The sequence below is a fragment of the Anabrus simplex genome, chromosome 1 (genome assembly GCF_040414725.1).
Source record: "Anabrus simplex isolate iqAnaSimp1 chromosome 1, ASM4041472v1, whole genome shotgun sequence".
Lineage (NCBI taxonomy): Eukaryota > Metazoa > Arthropoda > Insecta > Orthoptera > Tettigoniidae > Anabrus > Anabrus simplex.
Genome location: NC_090265.1, coordinates 1,091,015,762 through 1,091,042,318, shown reverse-complemented (window position 1 = coordinate 1,091,042,318; position 26,557 = coordinate 1,091,015,762). Strand labels below are relative to the sequence as shown.

At 40.6% G+C, this 26,557-nt stretch overlaps 1 protein-coding gene across 2 annotated transcripts in view; it reads right to left on the bottom strand.

Annotated features, from left to right (window-relative positions):
* Nucleotides 1-3,883: 3,883 nt before the first annotated feature.
* Nucleotides 3,884-26,557, bottom strand: part of LOC136858028 (peroxidase) — a 210,835-nt gene continuing 188,161 nt past the window's right edge. For both annotated transcript variants that reach the window (XM_067137234.2, XM_067137235.2), the window contains exon 14: nt 3,884-5,747. In XM_067137234.2, the coding sequence (XP_066993335.2) occupies nt 5,687-5,747 (61 nt within the window). In that variant the 3' untranslated portion in view covers nt 3,884-5,686. The remainder of the gene's footprint in view (nt 5,748-26,557) is intronic.

Sequence of the window (26,557 nt, the reverse complement as noted above, 5' to 3'; positions counted from 1 at the left end):
TGGTTGCCAGCGTGTCACCCCCGTGTGCTAGGCTGGGCTCATCAGTTGGTACCTAGCACACCTACCAAGACGCTGGACAGTGCATACCGTGGAGCCCACCCAAAACAAATCGAGCTGCTTTTCTTTGGATTTTTTCCAGTTCTTGAATCAGGTAATCCTGGTGAGGGTCCCATACACTGGAACCATACTCTAGTTGCCTTCTCCTTTACATCCTTAGTACAACCCCTAAACACCCTCATAACCATGTGCAGAGATCTGTACCCTTTATTTACAATCCAATTTATGTGATTACCCCAATGAAGATCTTTCCTTATATTAACACCTAGATACTTACAATGATCCCCAAAAGGAACTTTCACCCCATCAACGCAGTAATTAAAACTGAGAGGACTTTTCCTATTTGTGAAACTCACAACCTGACTTTTAACCCTGTTTATCAACATACCATTGCCTGCTGTCCATCTCACAACATTTTCGAGGTCACGCTGCTGTTGCTCACAATCTTGTAACTTATTTATTACTCTATAGAGAATAACATCATCCGCAAGAAGCCTTACGTCCGATTCCACTCCTTTACTCACGTCATTTATATATGTAAGAAAACATAAAGGTCCGATAATACTGCCTTGAGGAATTCCCCTCTTAATTATTACAGGGTCAGATAAAGATTCACCTACTCTAATTCTCAGAGATCTATTTTCTAGAAATATAGCAGCCCATTCAGTCGCTCTTTTGTCTAGTCCAATTGCACTCATTTTTGCCAGTAGTCTCCCATGATCCATCCTATCAAATGCTTTAGACAGGTCAATCGCGATACAGTCCATGGAACTGGACCAGAGGGGGACTGGATCACTGGAACACCAAGTTTGAAGATTTGAAATTAATTGTGAGCAATGCAGTGCCAATGAAAATGAGCAGAACACTGACTGCTTGTAAACTCATGCTAGAGGGAAAGAAGATTAAGTGTTTGAATAGTTTTAAATATTGGGTTAATTGGATATCAAGTGATAAATTTGGATCCTAGTTTGGGACAAGTGATTTTCTCTAAGAGCTGAGCAACCCATCATTACATTTAGTCTGGAGAGCTACATTATGAAAAAAATATGCAGGTCAGCTTCACACTTGTAAAATGAGACATTCAGAAACGAATATACTGTATAAGGAGAGACCTTCAATTGAAATTCACCTTAGAGGAAGGGGTGATATTCAAATTTTACTGCTTGTTATTTTGCACAGCTCAAGAAATGCAAAATATTGCAGTCCTATTCTGCATGGTCACATGGTTTCGACGAATGTTGTTGAGGCTTTCCTATAATTCTGGTTCATTTTCATAGGACAGTGAAATATGAGCATACAGCAGAATTTCTTTGATTATGCTATATGCTTCAGAAAGTTCTACTGCAGCAGTAGTCAGTTCATAATGTTTATAGCCATGAATCATGAGTGTAGACAAGTAATACACTGGCTTGATTCAACATGATTTAGCAACAAATCCTGGCTGTAGAAAGATCATCTAAACACATTATATCCATAATTCTTGTGTACCTTCCTTAAATTTACAAGTATTTTATCATCACTGGATTCTGCTAGGAGCTATGTATCACTATCAAAGGGTAGAGAAGGGTCCACCTATTCAATACTATAAGCTTGTATATTGTGTTATAAAACTGGGACTAGTTTCGACCCTGGGATATATTGGGCCATCTTCAGCCACACCACAGTTGGAAGACGTATGCATACATATAACCAATAATAAATTAAACACTTTGGTATGCTACAATTTACAATCTTAATTTAGAACAGTGATGAAGTTTGAACAACACATCCAAACTTGAAGCTAAGTGACACATTAAAACTGCTGTGGTTGATGCTGAACTATGTCGTCGCTCCTACAGTAGTCATATGTTCCTGAGTTGATCTGGGAGTTGCCAGTCATGTCCGATAGATGGGGTTACTGCTGTATACCGAGTATGTTTTTTTTTATTTGCTTTACGTTGCACTGACACATAAGTATTATAAATACAAAGTATGTTACAAGTGTTATTATTTTTTATATCCACCTATTCAATACAAAGAGATCTTTTTAGAAATTAAATATTATTATAAAATGTTAAGAAGCACAAGTGTCAGGCATTCAACGCTACCATAGCAACTGCATAACAGTCAAAGAAATAAATGAACCTATACATAACGTTATTTTTCAACTAACCTTTCCATAACTAATTTACATATGTACAGACGAAAGGGTAAGTGTTTTATACATTTTCCATGTTTTATTTTTTAAACCCACATTCTCTTCAAAAATACCTTCCTAAGCATTCACTCTCTTGTTACAGACTCTATCAGCGTTGGAAAGCCTTCGACTTTCGCTCCTTCAAACAAGATAAATACATCTATAGACAACCGAATGCTTTTTCCTTACTCCTATCAATTACTTAAGGAAGACAGTTATCTTATCATAACGCATTCGACTTTCACTCCTTCAGCCAGTTAAATAGACTATAGGCAGCTGAACAGCCACTTAACAAGGCTGTTGTCTTTTCACAACATACGAAATTGGCATCTGTGACAGTTTATCAGCTTTGCTTTTTCTGATCCTCTAACAGGAGTATTCAAGGAGGCACATTTCTGTTTCATTATAAAGACTGAGCTGTTTATTACTCTACCCCAACAAGTTTTTCAATGCTCCAGAAAGTATAATTGTGTGAACTTTTGACATGCAGCTTGATACTTCAATTTTAGCCAAGGACATTCTAACAATTTGTATGTTTGGACAGACACCTACAATGATATCATCTTTTTATGACTTGTAAGAGCAATCAGGATCCTGATTTTTCACCATACAGGTTTGAGTTTGAGGCTGATGATGCCCTTAATATGGGCGAAACATGTCCCTTAACATTTTGTAATAATATTTAATTTCTAAAAAGATCTCTTTGTATTGAATAGGTGGATATAAAAAATAATAACACTTGTAACATACTTTGTATTTACGTTCAATTCAATACGGACCTAACATGAGAATTATAACGTGTAACATAAGTATTATGGCGACGATGGGATAGAAAAGGGCTGGGAGTGGAAAGGAAGCGGCCCTGGCATCAATTACGGTACAGCCCCAGCATTTGCCCGGTGTGTAAATGTGAGACCATGGAAAACCATCTTCAGGGCTTTCGACAGTGGGTTTCGAACCCACTACCTCCCGGATGCAAGCTCACAGCTGCGTGCTCCTAACCGCACGGCCAACTCGCCCTGTCGTACCGAGTATAACAGCCTGCCTGAATATTGGTGGGAAGTAGCTGGGGAGTTAAATAACTTTCTTCATTAGCATGCCATTCCTCTGGTTCATAAATTTTCTTATACTACTGGTACGTATCAAACTGCTTCATCATAGCATTCGAGCTATTCAGTCCCTGTACTCTGAGGCACTGATTGGAATGAGCAGTAGGTATATTTAACGGAGTAATGGCTGAGGAGTGTTTTACTGCTGTCTGTGGCCTGGTCATTTCAACAGTGGAAATTCGGACTGTCAGATTGGCATCGTAGTACTGTTTGTTAAAAGTGAGAAAATGTGCAGTTTTTCATTTGAGCGAGTACTTTTTATGATAACATTGCTTTTAATCGCTCTATTCCTACTATCATTTTTGTAATGGCCCAAGTTAACTGCAGTTAGGAAAACCACAAAGACAGTCTTTCCGAGAATCCCGTTGCGAAGCTAGTATGTGCGTATGTCTTTCAATTGTAGTGTGGTTGAAGATGACCCAATATATAGTCCTAGTTTTATAAGACAGTATAGAAGCTTATAGTATTGAATAGGTGGACGCTTCTCTACCCTTTGATAGTGATCAGTTGTCAATACAGACCAAAAATGAAACTCATAAAGTATGTATAAACGAAATACTATTTTTACTGATACACATTGTTACAATATTTAACGCATGTTAATTTTTAATTATTCTTTTAAGTTATACACTCCTTACATCCACAGTTAGTTTCAAGGCCTATGTCAGAGCATGTCTCCATTTAATTGGGCAAGATTGCTAACAGTCTGAATACTGGCATCCATGTAACAATTATTAAAAACCAGGTTGAATAGTAAACAGTGAATATAGGAATAAATACTGGTAAATAAATTTAAATATATTCATGGTGTAAAACTACATTCAGAATATATGGAAGGAAATGTATTGTTTCATATCAGTCCAGTTCTTAATTCATTCTCATTTATTACAAAGTTGCATATTATTCTTAGCACCATACAATTAAATACAGTACTGTATAAAACAAGTCTAGTAGGGATACATTGACCTCTGTTTTACCTTGTATTATTTCCATCATATCCTAAGAATATGCAGCCTTTCTCAAAATGTAGAGATATATTCACCACTTAAATAGTAATTATTCTAAAGAACTTGTGTCTAGAAAATTAAATACAAAGGTTAGAATAACCATGTGTGGAACTTCTTCTGCTGTCAATAACCACTGGTAAAGATTTGCAATTAATAGTGAAATCTCTCTTAAAATGCCTGTATAATCACTTCACATGTCATAATTTGCCAATCAGTCAATAGCTTTTATGTGTTTGAAAATGATCTGTTTTAAATACACTGAGATCTAAATGTAAAAGCACGATTTGTTTGGAGGAAAATCATTTCTGACATGTTCTCCTGGAAGGTAACTTCAAAATGTTGTTGGGCATCTCTGGAAGTTCATGTGAAATGCAAGTGTTTTGGAATGAGGGCAGTTTTTTGTATAAGCCTCTGCAATCTCTTTCAAACACATGTCGTAATACATTGTCATGCTGCACTGATATTTTGAATAGCAGAAATATACATTTCATCTTGCTTTTTAAAATAAATTCTTTATTACAGATGTACGATCTTGTTTCCATAAATCGTTTTAGAGTGTAATTGGGCTAAATGACTCATTACAACGGGTAGAAATTTGTCAAAATATTATGCTATTTTTTTGGTCTATTTTTATGGCATTGACCCTGCATTTATAAAAATATGTTAGCCATTCATCTTCAGTAATAAGAGATTCTTGTTTTCCTTCAAAATGGTGAAAAATTATCAACAAGTTCTCTATTTTCAAATATTAAGTTCCAGAAGAGAACCATAATCTTACTTCACTGATGGGAAATGTTTAGGCCTTTTTTTTTTCCAATTGAAATTGAAGTTGCTAGCTTTTGACTCCAGTGTGGCAGCGGGCTCATCAGTTGGATTGCCACACCTTTGCAAAGTGCTAGTGGCTAGTGCACTGTCAAGGCACCACTGCAAACCACCTTTTTAGGACATTGTAGTAACAGTGCACTAGCGGAGATATGAACCTCCACTTGTGTAGATGCCTGCCTCTGTCTTTTATATAAAAAATTGTCACGCTAGCCACCAGCATCATGGAAAGGTGTGGCAATCCAACTGACGAGCCTGTTGCCACAGTGGGACAAAACACTGGTCATTTCATAGTTGAAAAATTCACCTATTTCTTGTTGTTTAGAGTAGTAACAATGGAATGGTTGAAGAATAGTCCAACTTTTATGATATCTGTATAATTCAGCTCTTATCATGCTAAGGTAGTCACGAACCATTTTCACTGTAACATGCTACTGGATTTTATATACTCTTCAGCTGTGGTTTCAATGTGCAAAGAGCACAGTATTCACTGACTGTGATAATGATATCCATTGTTATGCTCTCCATGCAGTCAGATCTAGGCTGGGAATAGAGGAACATGGCATCAGTGGATTTCTGAAACAAACCATAGAATGTACATTGTATAGTTTTGTCTTTTATTAACAAACAGAGAATTTGTAGATGGGATTCCAAACAATGAGAGACATGTTGGTGTGTGATATTTTTCATCCTTGATCACTGACATTTCAATCCTGATTAACACATGAATTAGTGTAAACCATCAGGCAGTGGCGGCCAGTGGTTTTCTGGAAATGTAGTGGTGCATAATGGATCTCAAAGGGTGAAGAGTACTTCAAACAAGAAAACTTTGTACCCAAGGACTTACACAGATCTCACTGAAATACAGGGTGTGGCAGAAATAGCTGACGAATTTCAAATGTAAATAACTCGGCAACGCAACAAGCCATTCACAAATTTATTGTGCAGTTTAAAAGAGTAGTGTTAGCCATATATGTCACATGCATGCTAGATTTTGAAAATGATGTCATCCAAATGCCGACCGTCCTTTTCTATGCACCTCTGAAGCCTCTTCCTGAAGTTCCGCACAACTCTCTTCAACATGTCTTGTGGTATTGCCTCGATTTCTTCACGGATGGCAACTTTCAGGTCATGTAATGTTCGTGGCTTACGCCAGAAGACGTGATCATTCAGGTATCCCTAGAGAAGGAAATCACAAGGGGCGAGGTTAGGGAAACGGGCTGGCCACGGAATGTCACCCCCGTAAGGAGATCAAACATCCTGGAAACGTTTCTCTGAGGAAACCCATCGATGCCCTGGCTGTGTGTGCAGTGTAGTGATGGGCAACGCTCTCGCTCGAGACTCTCGAGACTGACGTCGCAGATCTCGAGACTCTCGCGAGAATCCCGAGACCGATCCTCCTGTAGCGCAAGCTGTGCGACGTACCAGTAACTACGACTGTAAACTTGATAGTATATCATTGGCAGTTATTGCGTGATATAACGTTCTGTTATGAATACGTGTGAGCCAATACATTTTGTCAAAAACCTGGAAAAGTACTGCATGTTCAACTATGAACCCCTTAATACCATTAACTAAAGTGGAAACAGAATGTCAGTATCTTAAACTGTTTGGGGTGGACATCTTAGGTGAATAACAATGCATAATTTGTGAATAACTGTAGATAGGATGCACACCTACTTCGATACTAGAGGCGTGCATTATTCGAACCTGAGACGGGGAAGATGTGCTTTGCTACATACTCAACCCCCATTACACATGAGTGGAACGTGTATCAGGGGTGACGGGCAACGCTCTCGAGACCGATTCTCGTGTGCTGCGAGCTGTGAGACGTCCCAGTAACTACGAATGTAAGCTTGATAGTTATCATCAGCAGTTCTCACATGGAAAGGTGTGCGACGATAAATTTTGTCAAAATCCTATGAAAGCACTGCATGTTGAACTATGAGCTCCTTGCCATTAACGATAGTGAATACAGAATGCCAGTATCTTAAACTGTTCACGAGTTATGTCAGGTGGACTTCTTAGCTGAATAACCCGTACAATTTATTAATAATTGTTATTAGGATGTAATCCTACCTGGATGCCTCACAATCGTCGGCAGGATAGTTTCTTGTGATTCAGATCGGGCCGGAGGTGTTCTGTGACGATTCCTCTTCATTGATATGCGTTTGTAAGTGCCGGATCATCCCAGAAGTATTTCTGCCGATGTATTTTACTTCTTTTGAATAAGCAACACAGTGGGTTGTGCTATGTGACATCTCTTAAAAATAACCGACATCCACGACTTACGTTGCGTTTCGGACATCATCTTCAAGTTGTCGGGTACAATTCGACACAGTTCACATTGCACTGTCATAATTATATGAAGTACGGTATCTACCTGATTATGACGTGAATACTCTCTAGCAATTTAGATTCCAGATTCCACTCATGCGTAATGGTGGTTGCATATGCAGCAAGGCACATTTTGCCTCGTCTCAAGTTCGAATAATGCACGCCACTGGTATCCAGTTACGGGTGCCTACAGTAGCCGTCGTGTTCTGTACTTAAACCACTCATTCGTGTACCTACCAGTGCATACAATGCCCATATGCGTATCCTTTATAATTATGTTATACTGCGTCAAAATAGACCTCGGTATAAATGAACTCCTTAGTCGCTTGTTGACACGTATTTACGAAAATGAGATGACCCGTGGTTGGCTATTCGCATATTCGGAACAAAGAACATTCAGCTCCGACTACCTTCAGGCCTACGACACGGTGCTCGCCGCACATTGTGGGGACAATGCTCTCGAGATTTCTCAAAATTTCTCGCGTGAAATAATGTCTGCGCTAGTCTCGAGAAATCTCGAGACCTCGTCTCAGACTGCCCATCACTAGTGCAGTGGCACCATCTTGTTGGAACCACACACCGGGATTCCCTAAGTCAGTGGTTCCCAACCCTTGCCAGCTGACGCCCCCCTTTTCGGATACGGGTGGACATCCCCCCTCCCCCCGTCGCTTCTATAACCTCTCCGATAAACTGACGTGAAGGATATAGACCTTACCTAATGACACTACATAATTAATTAATTCAATTATTTATGAAAAAAATATTATGAAGTATGCGCTTTATATCTATGACATACTGTGCCCTTTTCACTTGCATAATGGGTGCAATACTAACTTCATTTTAGCACAATACAAAGAACACACTTTTACAATAAATCCTTAAATTAGTCAACAAATGTCAGTGACACTGTTTTCTCTTGGTAGTTTTCGATATGTTTGGTTTGATATTTGACAGAGCACAGCGGTGATCACTTGCAACATCAAGCCGACATCGCTGCTTTGTTTTTATGACACTCAGCGTTGAAAATGCTGACTCGCATAAATATGTCGTTGAAAATGGGATAATGACACGCAATGCTACTTTGGCTATTTCAGGATATACTGCAAGACAGTTTATGCAAAAGTCGCCCAGTCCTAATATTTTGTTATCATCTTTTAGCTTTAAATCACACTTCAAACCTGTGGCTTCTTCTTGAAGTTGTGCTGGCAGTGCTTCAATGTAAATGGCAAACGGATTTCTTGTTAACATCCATGACCATTCATCTGACGAGATATCAGGAAAGTAGAAATTGAATTCTTATTCCAGAGAACCCAAATGCGAATGAATTTGCACGTTAAGTTTATTAGGATCACGTTCATTTTCCGAAAAAATTTCATTAAGGCGGTGAAAGGATGAGAAATTCATGTGAAGCCGGCGTTTCCATAACTCTGTTTTTTCCAGGAAAGCTCTGATGGCATCATAAGTAAGCATAATATTGGAGTTTTTGCCTTGGAGCTTTAAATTCAAACTGTTCAAATTTTCAAAATAATCGCAAAGATATGCCAATGAGACGATAAGATTGGCATCAGTAAACACTTCGTACAGAAGAAAAATTTCAACTTATGACTTTAATTCAAACAGCCGAGCCAGCATGTTCCCTTTTGATAGCCAGCGAACCTCTGTGTGGGAAAGGAGAGTTTTGTGATCGGCTTGAAGGTCAACACAAACGGCTTCAAACAATCTTGTCTGTAAAGAACTTGTCTTCACATAGTTCACAATTCTTATAGTGACTTTTAGAGTGTTATTAAAATCTTGGGGAAAGGGTTTGGCCACCAAAGCCTGCCTGTGAATTATACAGTGGGTTCCCATGATGTTTGGATTTTTATCTTTGGCCAATTTGAGAAACCCAGAACGTGACCCAATCATAGCAGGTGCACCATCTGTACATAGACCCACTACATTTTCCCAAGAAAGTCCATGTTCTTGGAAAAAACTCTTGATGGCAGAAAACACATCGCAAGCTTTCGAAGTTATTTTCAAACATTGGGAGAATAACATTTCTTCTCTTAAAATTCCACTGTCGACAAATCGACAATATACAATCAGTTGACAACAATGGGCCACATCGGTTGTTTCATCACACTGAATTGAAAACGCTGAAGATGCTTTCACCTTCTCCAAAGTTTGCATTTTAATGTCTTCTGAGAGTCCTTGAAGTCTGAACTTCACTGTGTTATCAGAAAGAGGAATTTTAGACAATTTCTGCCGACTCCCTTAACCCAAAACTATATTTTCGGCTAATAACATACATGGCTTTACTGATGTTTCCCCAATTGTGTGTGCTTTTTTGTCTTTGGCAATCAGAAGAGCTAGTTCATATGATGCTTCCACTGCGTTCTCATTTTCTTGCTTAAAAGTACCCGATAAATCTAATTTCATACGTTTTAGTGAGTTGAGTTTAGTTGCAAAAATTGTGTGGGTTTGTCTTTTAAGCCTGAATGATTCGTATTTAAATATCTCTCCAAACGCACAAGCCTCATCGTATCGTCACTGAGAACACAGTGGCAGATTACGCATTGAGGCTGTTGTATTCCGTTCCGTTCAACGATTGTGAAGCCATATTTAATGTAGTCATCATTCTACAGTCTCTTCTTGGATATCGTTATCAATTTTTTTAAAGTCACAATATTAAGTAACACAATTCAAACAGTCGCACTGTTACAGTGAAGCATACACAACACTCACAATAAACAACTTGACAGACAAGTCCACTGCGAAAGTATACGAGGCACAGAATCAACAGTCGAAGGGCCTGCCCACTGATGGTACATCGTGTTGTCATGGCCATTACTACGCATCTCTGATGGGACGGTTGTACTATGTAGCTCTCGCCAATATGACTGCAAGAGAAGAATAAGTATGTGTAGGGCTGGGAACAGAGCATTCAAGGACGAGCTACCCACAAAGCGAGTCTATATGCTGCAGAGTGAGAGGGAAGGAGGAACTTCCACTTCATTTGTTGCTTCTGAAACTCCAATATTCTTTGTTCTTCAGAGCTAATGTCGACTCCGGACTGTAGTAACTTACTGCCAGTTAAGATCTTTGGTGAGAAAATGTCACTGTTTCATTAATTGCTGTGGTTAAACATTAATTAGTTGTAGCCCAAAATACCAGTGGGCCTACATAGAATTTCACGCTAGCCGTGAAAGCCTAACATGTTATATGAAATAAATTATAATTTAGCCTACTATTATTGTCTTATCTCCTGTTCTCGCTACTAGATCAATTTTTTATAATACCGACATTTGTACGAGTACCTCCTTCATGTAATATATTTTGTTTATGAGAAAAACCTTGTACAGTATGTAACAATAATATTGGAAAATGAAAGCAACTATGACATCGTTGATGAGTTGAAACATGTCGCGTATGTTCATAGTTTACTTTCACGCAAGTAGGTCCGCAAAGTGTGCAATTAAACGTTCGTTGAGTGGTCTTGGTCCCGCACCTGCTGTCAGGCTTTATTTTGCTCCTCAGAACAAAGCAAATTCCTAATTTCACTTCCAAACTCGCGGCTCCGCAGAGGTTTGTGCCGACAGTTGGCAATTACCAGTGCTTTGGAACGATTGACTTGGCGCGACGATCACTTGGAGAGATTCGAAAAATGTTTATTAACAAAATTGTAATATTCGAGTTTTAAAAAATTAATTTGGAAATCACTTCACGCCCCCCCCCCCCCCTACAGGGGCGCGCTCCCCGGTTGGGAACTCCTGCCCTAAGTTGTCGAGTGTCTGCTACAGGAAGTTGCATATTGTACGTAACAATCAAATGTTACTGTCACAATTCTGTCCTCTTAAAAAAGTAATGGCCTACAATTTCGAATCAACAACAGCGCACCAAACAGTAACACATTCGCTGTGAGAGGTCGCTCATGGATCTGTCGAGGATTGTTTGCGGACCAGTACCAAACATTTTGTTCATTAACTTAGCTTGACAAATTACAGTGTTTCATCACTTGCCAGGACACTGGTGTCAGTAGCCACTGCTTCCAGGATAGTCTCTTAAGACACTCCGCAGTTGGCTCAACCACGTTCACTGAGTTTCTGAACACCCACCATTTTTTATGGATGGAACTTCATCTCTGCTTGTAAAATCCTCCTTTCGGTGTGATCCAAGAGTGCCTTAGCTCTTGCATGCCTACAGACTGAATGTTGAGGAGATTACATAATGGCATATCTCACTGCATGGACGGTCTCTGGTATTCAGACACTGAGGCCTACCGGGCGGCTTCGTTTTAACACTCTAACCACTTTTCCTCTAACTATTCACCCATAACAATGGTATTCCTGCTTGGAACTTTCCCATGTCGACCTAACCCAGAGTGTCTATGAAATAAACTCTTGTGTTATGCTAACAGAGTCTGCATTTTTAAAATAAGTCTCAATCATGAAACTTAGATGCTCACCACTCCACACCATGCTAGCAACTGACTGACTAGCCTGGACGAGACGCTGCATGTGTTCTCCAAGTTCAAGGCTGCACGCGCACCGTGACAATAACGCCTGCTGAAGAACTGTGGCCAATAGGGGTGTTAGTTTACTCCAATCTATTGTATGTGACATAAACGGCAAACACTGTTCTTTTATACTGCACAATACATTTGTGAATGGCTTGTTGCGTTGCTGAGTTATTTACAGTACGTTTGAAATTTGTCGGCTATTTCTGCCGCACCCTCTACAATTTAGTATATAAAACGGCTAAGTACAAGCATATCTATAGAAAGTCATCCATCTTTCAAATGAGAAACCAAATCATGCATATTCACTTTACAGCAAGAAAATGTTTGGAATCATTGTCGCAAGAGCTCAAACTGAAATGTAACATTGCTGATCTGTCAAGAGGCAAGGAAGATAGTAGCATAATGGGTGCTGCTATCATCTCTCGACAGTTTCAACGAAAGAGATGACTTCCAGCACGGCCGATTTCATACGTTGCTCTGACTAGCTCCTTACCGGCCTTGACAATCGTGTCCAAGCACTGTAATCGGAGTAGTTTCATAGCTCGACATGTGGTGCTGGTGGCCTAAGGTTTTGCGGTAGAAATGCATACTCCTGTGTGGAAAAGATACTGGCTTTGATTGCGATTTATCTTTTGTATCTTTTATATGGGGAATGTTACATAGGTTGATACTGCAGCCTTTTGTTTTCTTTTTCTTTCTCGTCGGATGTTCTTGAGCGAGTAGCCATTTCTGCTGAGGGTTCCTGTGAGGTGCTCCTTCTCTTCTTCGAAGTGTTCTGCGTCCGATATCGCTATGACCCTTTTAATCAGTGATGTTAGAACAGCCTGCTTTTGTGATGGGTGGTGATGAGAAGAGGTGTGAAGGTACCTGTCTGTGTGTGCGTGTGGGCTTTCTGTATACTGCGCGAACTCGGAGTCCCATTGATGTTGCGTCTTACTAGGACATCCAGGAACGGTAGTTTTCCGTTTACCTTGATTTCCATGGTGGACTGAATATTTACGTGAATAGAGTTGAGATGGTCGAGAAATAACTGCAGGTTATTGCTCTCGCGAGGCCAGATCACGAACGTGTCATCCACATAATGGAGATAACATTTCAGTTTCAGCGTAGGTGTGGCTAAGACTTTCTGTTACCGGGCGAGTTGGCCGTGCGCGTAGAGGCGCGCGGCTGTGAGCTTGCATCCGAGAGATAGTAGGTTCGAATCCCACTATCGGCAGCTCTGAAGATGGTTTTCCGTGGTTTTCCATTTTCACACCAGGCAAATGCTGGGGCTGTACCTTAATTAAGGCCACGGCCGTTTCCTTCCAACTCCTAGGCCTTTCCTATCCCATCGTCGCCATAAGACCTATCTGTGTCGGTGCGACGTAAAGCCCCTAGCAAAAAAAAAGACTTTCTGTCCGAAATGTTCCGTATACATGTTTGCTATTATTGGAGAGCGGAGATCCCATCGCGGCCCCTTCTGTCTGTTTGTAGAACTCCCCATTAAAGTAGAAGTATGTTGCATTAAGGCCAGTGGCGGCTCGTGAAAAAATCGTGCTACGTGCTACAAAAAACAAGCTAAATACGCTGTTTTAAATCTGCATATTGCCATGATGAACAACGCATACTTCAAACTTGGTAATAATAATAATAATAATAATAATAATAATAATAATAATAATAATAATAATACAACTTTTCTCACAATTTATAGCTCAGAACAAACAAAAACAACATTAATTTGGAAGCAGATGAATTCTTCGACAACTGTCTACGAGATAAATAAATCATTGGAGAAATATTGTTTTTACTAACCTAATGGCGCAACTTACATCAGTGCAAATAGAATCGTGGGAATATAGATCCCCACTAAGAACACTAATTTAATTTCACTTTATATACACTGCAGTGGATAAATAATTTGATAAATTTTCCTATAAACTTTAGCACTAACACAATGACAGAAAAAACACGCACCAGTAATATAACCGCGAGAAAACAGCTAATGACGGAACTGAATTAGAGTGAAAAAGGAAGCAAAAGAGAATTATATGAATGGCATGCTTCAAGAGGGTAATGACCACAAAGGGAAATGGAAAAAGCTGTATTCATATATCAGGAATCAAAACCGCACAAAGCAACTGAAAGAGCTACCAACTGATTCATTGAGACCTCCCCTATTACCAGAGTAAATGTCCGGCTCCATGGCTAAATGGTTAGCGCGCTGGCCTTTGGTCACAGGGATCCCGGGTTCGATTCCCGGCAGGGTCTGGAATTTTAACCATCATTGGGTGTACGTGTTGTCTTCATCATCATTTCATCCTCATCACGACTCGCAGGTCGCCTACGGGAATCAAATCAAAAGATCTGCATCTGGCGAGTCGAACATGTCCTCGGATACTTCCGACACTAAAAGCCATACGCTATTTCATTTCACCAGAGTAAATTACATTGTAATGCGGGATAACATTTAGGGTCAGTCAAAGATGCTTTGACTCACCTACGAATTCCTTATTTTTGACACGAAGATGGATATTTTAATAAGCATGTGTGAGATAGATTGCCTCCACTTACGCTTTACTTTCGAGCCCAGACGATGCTACTCTCTAGTGGCAGATTCGCTTACCACGTTCAACATAAGCACGGCCGACTGGATCCTTCGCTGCGCTCCAAGGAGCTAGCTAGAGCGACGCATCAAGTCGGCCGTGAACATAAGGGTAGCAGGAGACATCGAGTAACTCTACCCCCTTGCGGGAGAGGAAGTAACTATAAACGGGATCAGTGAAAGTTGATCCCGGTTTACGGTATACTCCGCCGGCTAGGGGGAGTGTTGCAAGCTTGGCTGCGCCTGCGTATTGCTTCCTTCAGGCTACAGGCCGGGGCTCACTTCACATGAGCACGAGCCTTGTTCCCCGGGAGAACGGCGTGAGGTGTTCGACAGATCTCGTCCTGATTTTCACAAAACACAAATTCATATCGTATTCAAAACAACGAAAAGGCACCAGGATAATTGTACTGTACATAAATAATATTCCTTACAGTTCCAAGCTACGTGCTGGAGCCCGGTAGCACGTACTGACCGGCCGCCACTGATTAAGGCATTCTTTAGCTAGTGTTGACAGGTCTTCTGAAAGTTTCTGGTCGTATAGCAGAAATACTTCTGTTAGCGGCACCCTGGCGAAAAGTGACGTGACGTCAAAACTTGCTAATAAGACCGTATTTTCGATTAATTGGTCCTTAAGGGTCTGGATGAAATATCGGAATCCTTCACATAGGTTTCAGTGTGTCCTGTATGTGGCTGAAGCAGTCCGGCTAGGTAGTGGGTGGTATCGTGCGTCGGAGATCCTAAAGCGCTCACGGTAGGTCGCAGAGGTATGCCTTCTTTATGGGTTTTTGGGAGGCCATACAATTTAGGAAGTATTGAGTCTGAGGAAATCAGTTTCTTCTGTATTTCGGCTGGAATACTGGAATTTTTTACTAGTTTGTGGAGTTTGTTCTTAATGCAGTTGGTAGGGTTTCTTATTTTCCTCTATGTAGAATCGGTGAGTAATTGTTCTATTTTCAGCGTGTAGTCGGTGTGTGTCATTAACACCGTAGCGTTGCTTTTATCTGCAGGTAGGATTATTGTTTCCGTATCTTGACGTAGTTTTTTGGGGGGATGAATTTCTTCTTTGGTGAAATTGGATGGCGGTGGCTTTGCGGTTCTCAGTAGACATGATATATCCTGTCTGATCTCTTCTGCAGATTTGGTAGGGAGGTGTCAGATTGCAGTTTCAACTTCGTTAATTATTTCTTCCACCGGTATCCTATTAGGAACTACTGCGTAGTTGAGTCCTTTTTTTCAAGGCCGAAATAGTAGGTTCACTGAGTGGCTTATCTGTGAGATTAACTATTACATTCTTCTGTAATGAATCAGATGGTTTCAGTTTCTGTTTGAGTAGGAGGCAGTGGAATTTCTTGTTTTGTTTGGCAGTTTCTAGTTCCAGTGTACACTGAGATTGTGTGTTGATAATGCTGTCTAACGTGGTCCAGTCATTCAGAGACAAAGTGCTGGCAAGTTCCAAGTGGAAGTGAAATAATTTACTGTTGAGGTGGTCCAGAGTCTGGCTGGTGTCGCTGATCCGTTCCCTGAGAAGTTTAATGCTGGTTTTTTGTGTGAAGAATACGGTCTGTCCTTCGATTCTTGGTGTGATATTTCAGTTTCACACATACTGGTATAATGCTGTTGTCCCTGCAGCAGTTCAGAAAGGCGAGTCGAGCCAGGTAGTTACTCATCTTCTTTCGAAGGTTGTCGAACTGCCTAGTAGCTTTGAGAATATCCTCCCCGCAAAGGTTTCGTATCTTAGAAGTGAAACTTCCACGGTGTGTAGAATTATTTAGTTCTTTTTCTGGGTTGAACCGTGTCGTTGTTTTCTGTACATTCCATAAAGTTTGCCAGCGTTTCAAATTCATTGCAGTATTCTTTGTGAACGTGCTATGTCGGTGAAACGAAATGTGTGATCTCGACCTCCTAAAAGAACGCATCTGTCACACCAAGAACCAAAACACAGATATTTCAGATGTAGCCAAGCATTCCTACGAAACAAAAGACAAAATATTGTTTGACAAGGCCAAGATCCTAGCAGCTATGCCTTGGAATCTGTAGAGGAAAATCCTGAGGCTATGGAAATCAAGAAACACCCAAACAATATGAATTTAGAAGGAGGATACAAAATCAGCAATTCTTGGATGCCTATCATACATAGATTAAGACATACAGACCTCAACATAAACACGCAGGACAAATCTCTAATTACATTAACAGCGCGGGCAAGTCCCATTATCTGGCTGTGACACATACTTTCCGGAATTCTCACGAGACACCCAAGGGGCTTACGTCAGCCAGTAAGGCTAGGATAAGACCAAGGTCAGGAACCAGTCTCGTAGTGGGAATGCTGCCTGGGAGACTGATTACCTCGGATCGGGTAAGGGTATTTCAGTCGCCTTGACAAAGAATACTGCAATGTATTTGAAACGTCTGTAAACTGTACGGAATGTACAGGAAACAACAACACAGTTCAACTCGGAAATAGAACTAAATAATTCTACACACCGTGGAAAAAAATTCTTAATCCTAAAAGCTTCTTTCATTGATATTTGCCAAAATAATGTCGTGAAATGAACCTGCAGAGAGATAAAGTAGTCCAGCTGACATTCCTTAACTGTGAGGAATAGTAGATAATCACTTTTATTAACCATAGCATTTAGATGCATAGTAGAACTTCCTACAAGAATACTGTTCAATAATCTTGTTTTCTGATTTTAATCTTTGGATTAAGTGTCAATTGTTCAATTAGAGTTTTAAAATGCTTCAAGTGCTGCTGTCAGGGATGGGATGTGGTCAAAACATAAAATACTTATATTTGTTTCTACTGAATTATTTGAGGAATGGATAACAGAAATATGTTGGCTCAAACATGTTTAAATTTTAATTTCATATATAGTTTCAGATTACGTATCATTCATACTTTGCAACAGCTTTTAACGAAAATTCACCGAGAGAAAAGTATTTAGAGTAAATATTTGGTAAACTGTTCATTGCACAAATAACACCTAGCTCAATACGTTGGCCATACTGTCATAACAGTAACGGTTCCTACTTGTCTGTGTTTAAATGTTGAATTTCAGGTTATCTTGGATAAAAATGTGTTGTGTTGCTGTCATGTTACTCTGCCTGAAGGATTAGTCAATAAAAGAAAGTTTAGGGATAATAAACACCCGAAAATAGAAACTGAAAACTAAGATGGAAGTGCAATTTTAAGGGTGGTGGTAGGGAGCTATGTCCGCCTCTGTGGCGTAATTGTTAGTGTATGAAATGGCGTATGGCTTTTTTAGTGCTGGGATGTGTCCGAGGACTTCGGCTCGCCAGGTGCAGGTCTTTTTATTTGACACCCGTAGGCGACCTGCGCGTCTAGATGAGGATGAAATAATGAAGACAACGACACATTCACCCAGTCCGTGTGCCAGGGAATTAACCAATTATGGTTAAAATTCCCGACCCTGCCGGTAATCGAACCCGGGACTCCTGTGACCAAAGGCCAGCACGCTAACCATTTAGCCATGGAGCCGGACATTGTTAGTGTGATTAGCTGCCACCCCCGGAGACTCGAGTTCGATTCCCAGCTCTGCCGCAAGACTTGAAACATGGTACAAGGACTGAAACGGGGTCCACTCAGACTCTGGAGGTCAACTGAGTAGAGGGCATTCGATTCCCAGCTCTGCCAGCCTCGAAGTGGTTTTCTTTGGTTCTCCACTTCTGCTCGAGGCAAATGCCGGGATGGTACTTAACATAAGTCCACGGCTGCTTCCTTCCCTCTTCCTTGGTATCCCTCCCAATTTTCCCATCCCCCACAAAGGCCGTGTTCAGCATAGCAGGCGAGGCCATCTGCGTGAGGTACTGGTCCTTCTCCCCAGTTTTATCCCTGACCCAATGTCTCATGCTTCAGGACAATGCCCTTGAGGTGGTAGAGGTGGGATCCCTTGCTTAGTCCGGGGGAAAAGCCATCTCTGGACAGTAAACGGATAAAGAAGGAAAGGAAGTAGGGAGCCATAATACGCACTTAAGAGTTCCAATTATCCTTGTGCTTTTAATGTAATTTCTGCTTCAGGCATATCTTCACCTGGTATAGTTGTTCTACAGTGAATGTGCCATTTGAAAATGAAATCGTAAGTAAATCTCAACAATATTGGAACTCATCAGATTATGTTTTCATAGATTTCAACTTAGTGTTCTCAGATTTTTGTCATCTTGTTATTTGTAATGGGAGGCAAGTAATAAAAATGATTTCTGAAAAATGCAGAAAATGGATTTCCTGAAAGATTACAAATATTACAACCTAATATCATTATTTCAGAAGTTAGTGACCACAGAAAAGAAGAAATTCAGAGCACATGTGAATAACACATCTACTTATCTCTCCTACAGTATTATTTTAGTAAGTTTTCTTCTGGGACTCTTGATGCTAGTCACCTTATAACTATAATAGTTAGGAAATGCTCATGGTACAGAACCTTTCTGTAATACTTTCCTACTTTTGCCTACAAATGAATAGTCATGTTCTTTGAAATGAAGCTACAGACAAGAGAAGCAGAATTAGTGTTCGGGACAAAGTTATTGTGAGAATTGCTTTGAGCCACTCCTGAGTTATGTCCTGATCTACAGGAAATTTGTGAAATGATAGTGTCCCTTTGCTCCTTTTCCTGTACAAAAAGACAAACAGCAGTATGATATATTTGGACATTTGCAAACACAGTTAAAGGAAAACAAATCAGTACACTACAACACATTTAAATAAAGTGAATTAGCGCATACAGGAGAATTCATATTTAGGACTAAGTTACGGTGAGAAATCACTTCGAGCCACTCATTACATTTGTTCTTGTTTGCAGGAAATTTCTGTTCAGAGTACAGAAAGGTACACAACAATATCACATATTCCAAGATTTGTAAACAATTTTAAAAATTCACTATACCACACAAAAAAGAACTACTGGTAATTCGTGCATAACTATCAACTCTCAATAACAAACAAACAAACAAACATTTCATTATGCACCTACTGTATTACCAACACTTACAACTGTAAAACAATACAAATGATACTGGAAATAATCATTTGTGGTACACAGCTTCCTGCCAGTGCCTTAGGAGACCAGCATTCCAGCGTCATTATGAAAAAAAGTTTCCAATTACAGCTTTATGCTGCGCTTCACAAGCGATTGTCAAGGCCGGTGCGAGGAGCTCAGAGAGAGATCCAGTGGGCCGTGCTTCCATAATGACAGCGCTTTGGTACTTATATGTGATCTTAATTAGTGTGTGAGTGTGTGTTTTTCCTTTTATGCAAAATATGTGACAATGTATACTGATAGAGATAGTTCAAGGGGATTTCAATGCCAAAATTGGTGACACCGTTAATGATAACCATCTCTGACAATTCATTGGTCGTCACGGATTAAGTACAAGAAATAATAGAGGTGACCATCCATTACAGTCTGAGTCGGCAATGATATATTTGTAGCCAACAGTCAGTTCCAAAATCATCCCAGATGTCTATACATGTGGATATTGCCTGGTGATTGCGTTTGGAACCAGAGAGACTATATTTTAATGAAAAGACGATGGAAATCCCCAACACTGAACTGCTAGACCTATCCTGGAGCTGATTGTGGATCTGACCATGTACTCCTCTTCATTCATATATGCCTTAAACTAAGAGTAATAAACATTCCATTAATAGCTTTGGTAAAGAAATCCACAAAAAATACAATATTTATTTCCACCAGTAATCGTGGGTCTGCAGAAGAAACCTGGAATATCTTGGAAACTAATATTACTAGCACAATTGATGTTTTCACCACACCTGCTACAAACAGAAAACCTTGGTTGACAAAGAAAACTCTGAAGTTGATTGAAAAAAAAAGAAAGAAACTGAAACCTAAAGCTACTCAGACTGAATAGAACAGATTGAAATACGGTTGATTAAATTATGAAATACAAAAGAAATGCAGACAAGATTGATTGCAGCAAATCCATCAAATATGCAATCAGAGTGAAAGTCACCAGTTCCAGAATGAACCCTGCGGGCTGTAAAAAGTGGCGATGGAGCTCTTCTGAGTGAAAAAGAACAAGTCACTGAAAGATTGAAGGAGTACTGTATGCATGTGTATTCTGATGACAGCCAAGATGATAACTGTCGTCCAGATGCTCCACTATTGATCATGCGCCACCAATCCTGGAAAGCGAGGTGGAACAGGCAGTTCAACATCTGAAGAATCATAAAACTGTTGGCAGTGATGATACAACTGGTGAGATGATTAAAAATATGGGTGAACAGGGTATTTCTGTGCTCCATTCAATCTGCAGTAAAGTGTGGAATACAGGATATGGCCTCAACTGGGTTTCTTCTATATTCATACCTTTACACCATACCCTTACTGCAGTAACTATCGAATTATTGCTTTGGTCTCACATGTCAGCAAAGTTCTGTTACATATTATACACTAGCACTTAAGGCCATTTCCTCAGAGAACGCTTCATCCAGAACAGGCAGGTTTTGTTCAAGCTCGAGGTACAAGGGAGCAGATATTTAAATGCGATAAGCTCATTGAAAAGATGTGTGAATTCAAGATACCAATGTGATTTACTTTTTAGATTAAGGAAAGCATTTGATTGTGTTCGTTGGTGCAAGCTTTGGGAAGTATTGTATGAAATCGGCATTCTTCCTCATGTTACTGCTTTGATAAAAGCTTACATGAAAATAATACCACCCAAGTGAAGCTGTACTGTGGCATGGTGGAGTGTCGGTTGGAGGAAGGATATTACAGAATCTGCATTTTGCTGATGATGATATTCTATTGGCAAGCAGTGAAGATAAACTTGCTGAATTATTGCAGTGGGTAGCAAATGAAAGTCTTCAGCTTGGATTGGAAGTGAATAGCAGAAAAACCAAGGTGATGGTTGTTGACAGAGGAAAGAAGCTACAATTTAATGGTCTTCTGGTAAGCCTAGATGTTGTTAATGAATTTGTTTATCTTGGCTCCTTGCTGAACAACATTGGCAGCTGCGATAAAGAAATCAGAAGAAGAATTTCTCTTGGTAAAGTTGCTGTGGATAAGCTCCCAACATTTTGGCTTGACCGAGCAATCAGTAAAAACACAAAGAAATGTCTTGTTTGTGTCTTAGTATTTTTAGTCTTCTTCTATGGCTATGAATCATGGACTATGAAGGCCAAGGACATAAAGCACATCAATGCATTTGAAATGTGGTGCTGGCAGAGGATGATACAAATACCTTCGACGGAGAAAATATCTAACTCATCCATAATCAAAGAGCTTAGTATCCTAAAATGACTTTCAACTCTTGTTAGACAAAGAGAGAACCATGCAGTTCTTTGGGCATGTATTAAGGAGATAAAATAGCCTTGAAAAACTAGGTGTGCAAGAGAAAGTAAATGGAGTCAGGCCACATTCAAGAGCTCCCAGGAAATGGATAGACTAGATCGAAGACTCAACTCACGCACCTCTTCGAGTGACAGTCCGGAAAGCAGATGACTGTAGACAAAGGTGACTACTAACGGACTCCGTTGAATAGTAAAGTAAGCATGAGTTATCAGACATGATTTACGCGACTGAGAAGAGAGATACGTTGATGAGCAATCAAATTAGATACAGTTAATGTTTCTGTAAAATAGTGCTGAGACCAAGTCAGTGAATATAACAGTACTGCTCGGCACATGCCTGTGAGTCATGTAACAGTTGAGCGAAGGATGAATAAGACACGAGATCTCGGTGCATTTGATCGCAGATATATTGTCAGTGCAAGGCATATGAGCCATTCCATCTCTGAAGTATTGTAAGCACCAGGCTTTCCACGGGCTACCAAGTGAAACTTCCATCACCAGGATCAACTGCTATGGTGGCAAAGGAACACCACCACTGGACTTTCGAAGCATGGGAAAAGGTTGCCTGGACAGATGAGTCATGGAACCAGCTGGTATACACCTCTGACTGGATAAGAGTGTATGTATCCCCAAGAAAGCGAGGCAATGGATACTTGTTGCCAGCAGGGTACAGTTCAGGTCTATGGGGGTGTTCATCATATATGGGGATTGTTCACATGAGATGAAATGGAACCTCTGGTACATATCCGATGTCCCCTTTTTTTTTTTGCTAGGGGCTTTACGTCGCACCGACACAGATAGGTCTTATGGCGACGACCGATGTCCCTTACTGGCGAATGATACAGAAACCTATTGTCAGATCATGTCTACCCATTTGTTACCCTCCAGAACTCTGCAGGGGTCCTGGAAGACAATGCACCAGTTTATCGCTCCTGAATTGTAGCCGATTGGTGCAATAAACTCTCCACTACCATGAGAATGCTTCCTGGCCAGAGTGTTATCTGACCTCACTCCTACTATGAGCATCTGGGATACTGTTGAGAGGGATGAGCCACCCTAAATTCTACTCTGACTCATCTCGTGCATTACGTGATACTGCGCAGTGGCCATGTATCATTATCCCCCAACGTTTCCTTGGTCATATGGAGTTTATGCACTGCCAGATCACTGCCGTCGTCAGGGCGGAAGGGTGCTGCATACAACTAGCTATCTTTAATTTGATTGCTCATCAACGTACTGTACAAGACACATAAAATCATATCACTTTGAACAAAAGCCTACTTGAAACAAACTTTCCTGATGTTCCTTTAGTTTCTTCTTCAAATTTGTCAGCACCCATGTCAGGAAGTTTGACGAACCTACAAGCGAAAGACGAACCAAGCAAACTACACATCTGGCTCCCCTGCCCTCACACATGCCGAAATCCTATATGAACTAAACCTTCATAGGTTTGGAACTTGCCCGCATATATACTGCAAATATGAAAACTCCTAGCCTTTTACAGGCATTCAGAAGATGATAATAAATAATGTTATTGGATTTACATCCCACTAACTACTTTTTTTATGGTTTTTGAAGATGCTGAGGCGCCGGAATTTACTCCTGCAGGAGTTTTATGTGCCAGTAAATATACTGACACGAGGCTGCCGTATTTGAGCACTTTCAAATTAGTGATGGGCAACGCTCTCGCTCGAGACTCTCGAGACTGACGTCACCGATCTCGAGACTCTTACGAGAATCTCGAGACCGATCCTCCTGTAGTGCAAGCTGTGCGACGTACCAGTAACTAAGACTGTAAACTTGATAGTACAGTATATCATTGGCAGTTATTGCGTGAAATGACGTTCTCATATGAAAACGTGTGAGCCAATACATTTTGTCAAAAGTCTGGAAAAGTACTGCATGTTGAACTATGAGCTCCTTAATACCATTAACGAAAGTGAAGACATAATGCCAGTATTTTAAACTGTTCACGACATATTTGGGGTAGACATCTTAGCTGAAAAACCCTCCATATTTGTGAATAACTGTAGGTAGAATGTACACGTACTTGGATACTAGAGGCGTGCATTATGCGAACTTGAGACAGGGAAGATGTGCTTTGCTACATATGCAACCCCCATTACATATGAGTGGAACGTGTAATCTAAAATGCTCGACTTTGCTCCAATTCTTTCAGAAGGGGTGATGGGCAACGCTCTCGAGACCAATTCTTGTGTGCTGCGAGCTGCGCGACGCATGACGTCCCAATAACTACGAGTGTAAGCTTGATATTTATCACCAGCAGTTCTCATATGGAAACGTATGTGACGATAAATTTTGTCAAAAGCCTAGGAAAGCACTACATGTTGAACTATGAGCTCCTTAATACCATTAACGAAAGTGAAGACATAATGCCAGTATCTTAAACAGTTCACGATTTATTTCAGGTGGACGTCTTAGCTGAATAACCCATATAATTGGTTAATAACTGTTATTAGAATGTAAACCTACCTGGATGCCTCACAGTCGTTGTCGGCAGGGTAGCTTCTTGTGATTCAGACCGGGCCGGAGGTGTTCTCGACTATTCCTCTTCATTTATATTATGTGTTTTTAAGTGTCGGATCATCCCAGTATTTCTGCCGACGTATTTTACTTCTTTTGAACAAACAGAACAGCGGTATGTGCTATGTGGCATCTCTTCAATAAAACCGACAACCACGACTTACGTTGCATTTGGGACATCGTCTTCAAGTTGTCGCGTACAACTAGACGCAATTACACATTACACTGTCATATACCGAAGTACCTAATTATGACGGGAATACTCTATAACATTGTAAGGAATTATTTCCTTCGTCACTAAAATATCGGCAAACACAAGCAGTGGTCATATGTTATTGAATGTGGGATCTGATAACGCTGTACACCTACCAGTCGAAATAATTGGAGCAAACTGAAGCATTTTAGATTACACATTCCACTCATGCGTAATGGTGGTTTCATATGCAGCAAGGCGCATCTTGCCTCGTCTCGAATTCGAATAATTTACGCCTCTAGTATCCAGGTACGTGTACCTACAGTAGTCGTCAGGTTTTGTACTTAAACCACTCATTCGTGTACCTACTGCCAGAATGCGCATCCTTTATACTTATGTTATACTGCGTCAAAATAGACCTCGGTAGAAATGAACGCCCTAGTCGCTTGTTGACACAAATTTACGAAATGGAGAAGGCCCGTGGTTGGCTATTCGCATACTCGGCACAGACAACATTCAGCTCCGACTACCTGTAGGCCTACGACGCTGCTCTCCGCACAATGAGCGGACAACGCTCTCGAGATCTCTCGAAATTTCTCGCGAGAAATAGTGCCTGCGCTAGTCTCGAGAAATCTCGAGACCTAGTCTCAGACTGCCCATCACTACTTCAAATACCGCTAGACTGGGCCAGGATGGTACCTGCCAAATTGGGGTTAGAAAGCCACGCCTCAACCGTCGGAGCCTCTCAGCCCGGCGACATACAGAAGACGACACCCGCTACAGACAGACGTGAATGAAGACTGTAAAATAATGGTCTAATAAGATACTTGGGAATTCAAGGAAATGACTATTGTTTGCACAAGCCTGCGTACAACACCTTTGAGAAACACCGCTGCTGTCAGGTTCCTTCTGTAGGCAGTAAGAAGTAACAGTTAAGCAGGGGCATTCCGTCTACGTTGCCGGTGGTGTTGCTGCCGGCAACATACATAGAAATTAGATATATTCCTTACTATATGATTTGTATTTTCTATCGACAATCTAAATCCACCAGATTCCCAGAAGACATGTCAGAAAAGATATGATTGCAATCCAGCACCAAAGAATAGCACTGATACAGAGTCTTCTTTTTCCACCGCTTTTCCCACACCTGTGGGGTCGCGGGTGTGAACTGTGTTTCACATGTGGATTTGGCCATGTTTTACGGCCGGATGACCTTCCTGACTCCAAACCTATATGGAGGAATGTCATCACTATTGCGTGTTTCTGTGGTGGTTGGTAGTGTGTTGTGTTGTATGAATATGAAGAGGAAAGTGTTCGGACAAACACAAACACCTAGTCCCCAAGCCAGAGTAATTAATCAGAGGCGATTAAAATCCCTGACCTGGCCGGTAATCTAACCCGGGACCCTCTGAACCGAAGGCCTCAATGCTGACCATTCAGCTAATGAGTCGGACAGCACTGATACAGAGTATGTACACAACACATCTTGAATGTTTTCGATTTATGCCACATGTTGCCTGTAGCACGTCAACAACAAACTCACCCAGGCTGGGTTTCGGTGACCTTCAGTGGCATGGTGAGAGATTATCCTGCTCGGTATTATTATTTGCTGGTTAAATACAAAAGCAAATTGTAATTTTTTTCTTCCTTCTCCTACACTCCCCAAGCATGGCTTCTAAATTGACTGGTAAACTAGTCTCCTATGATTGTGACTGTGTTATTTAAACCATTCTTTAGGATCACATACAGTGACTCACAATGAAAGTGGTACACCTAGTACAAACTGACATTTCACTGGAAATAAATATTCCCTGCAAATGAAAATTACTGGTAACCCTGGTTATTTACATGGCAGCTTTTAGGGACCATAAAAGTACATGTCGTTTCTATGCTTATA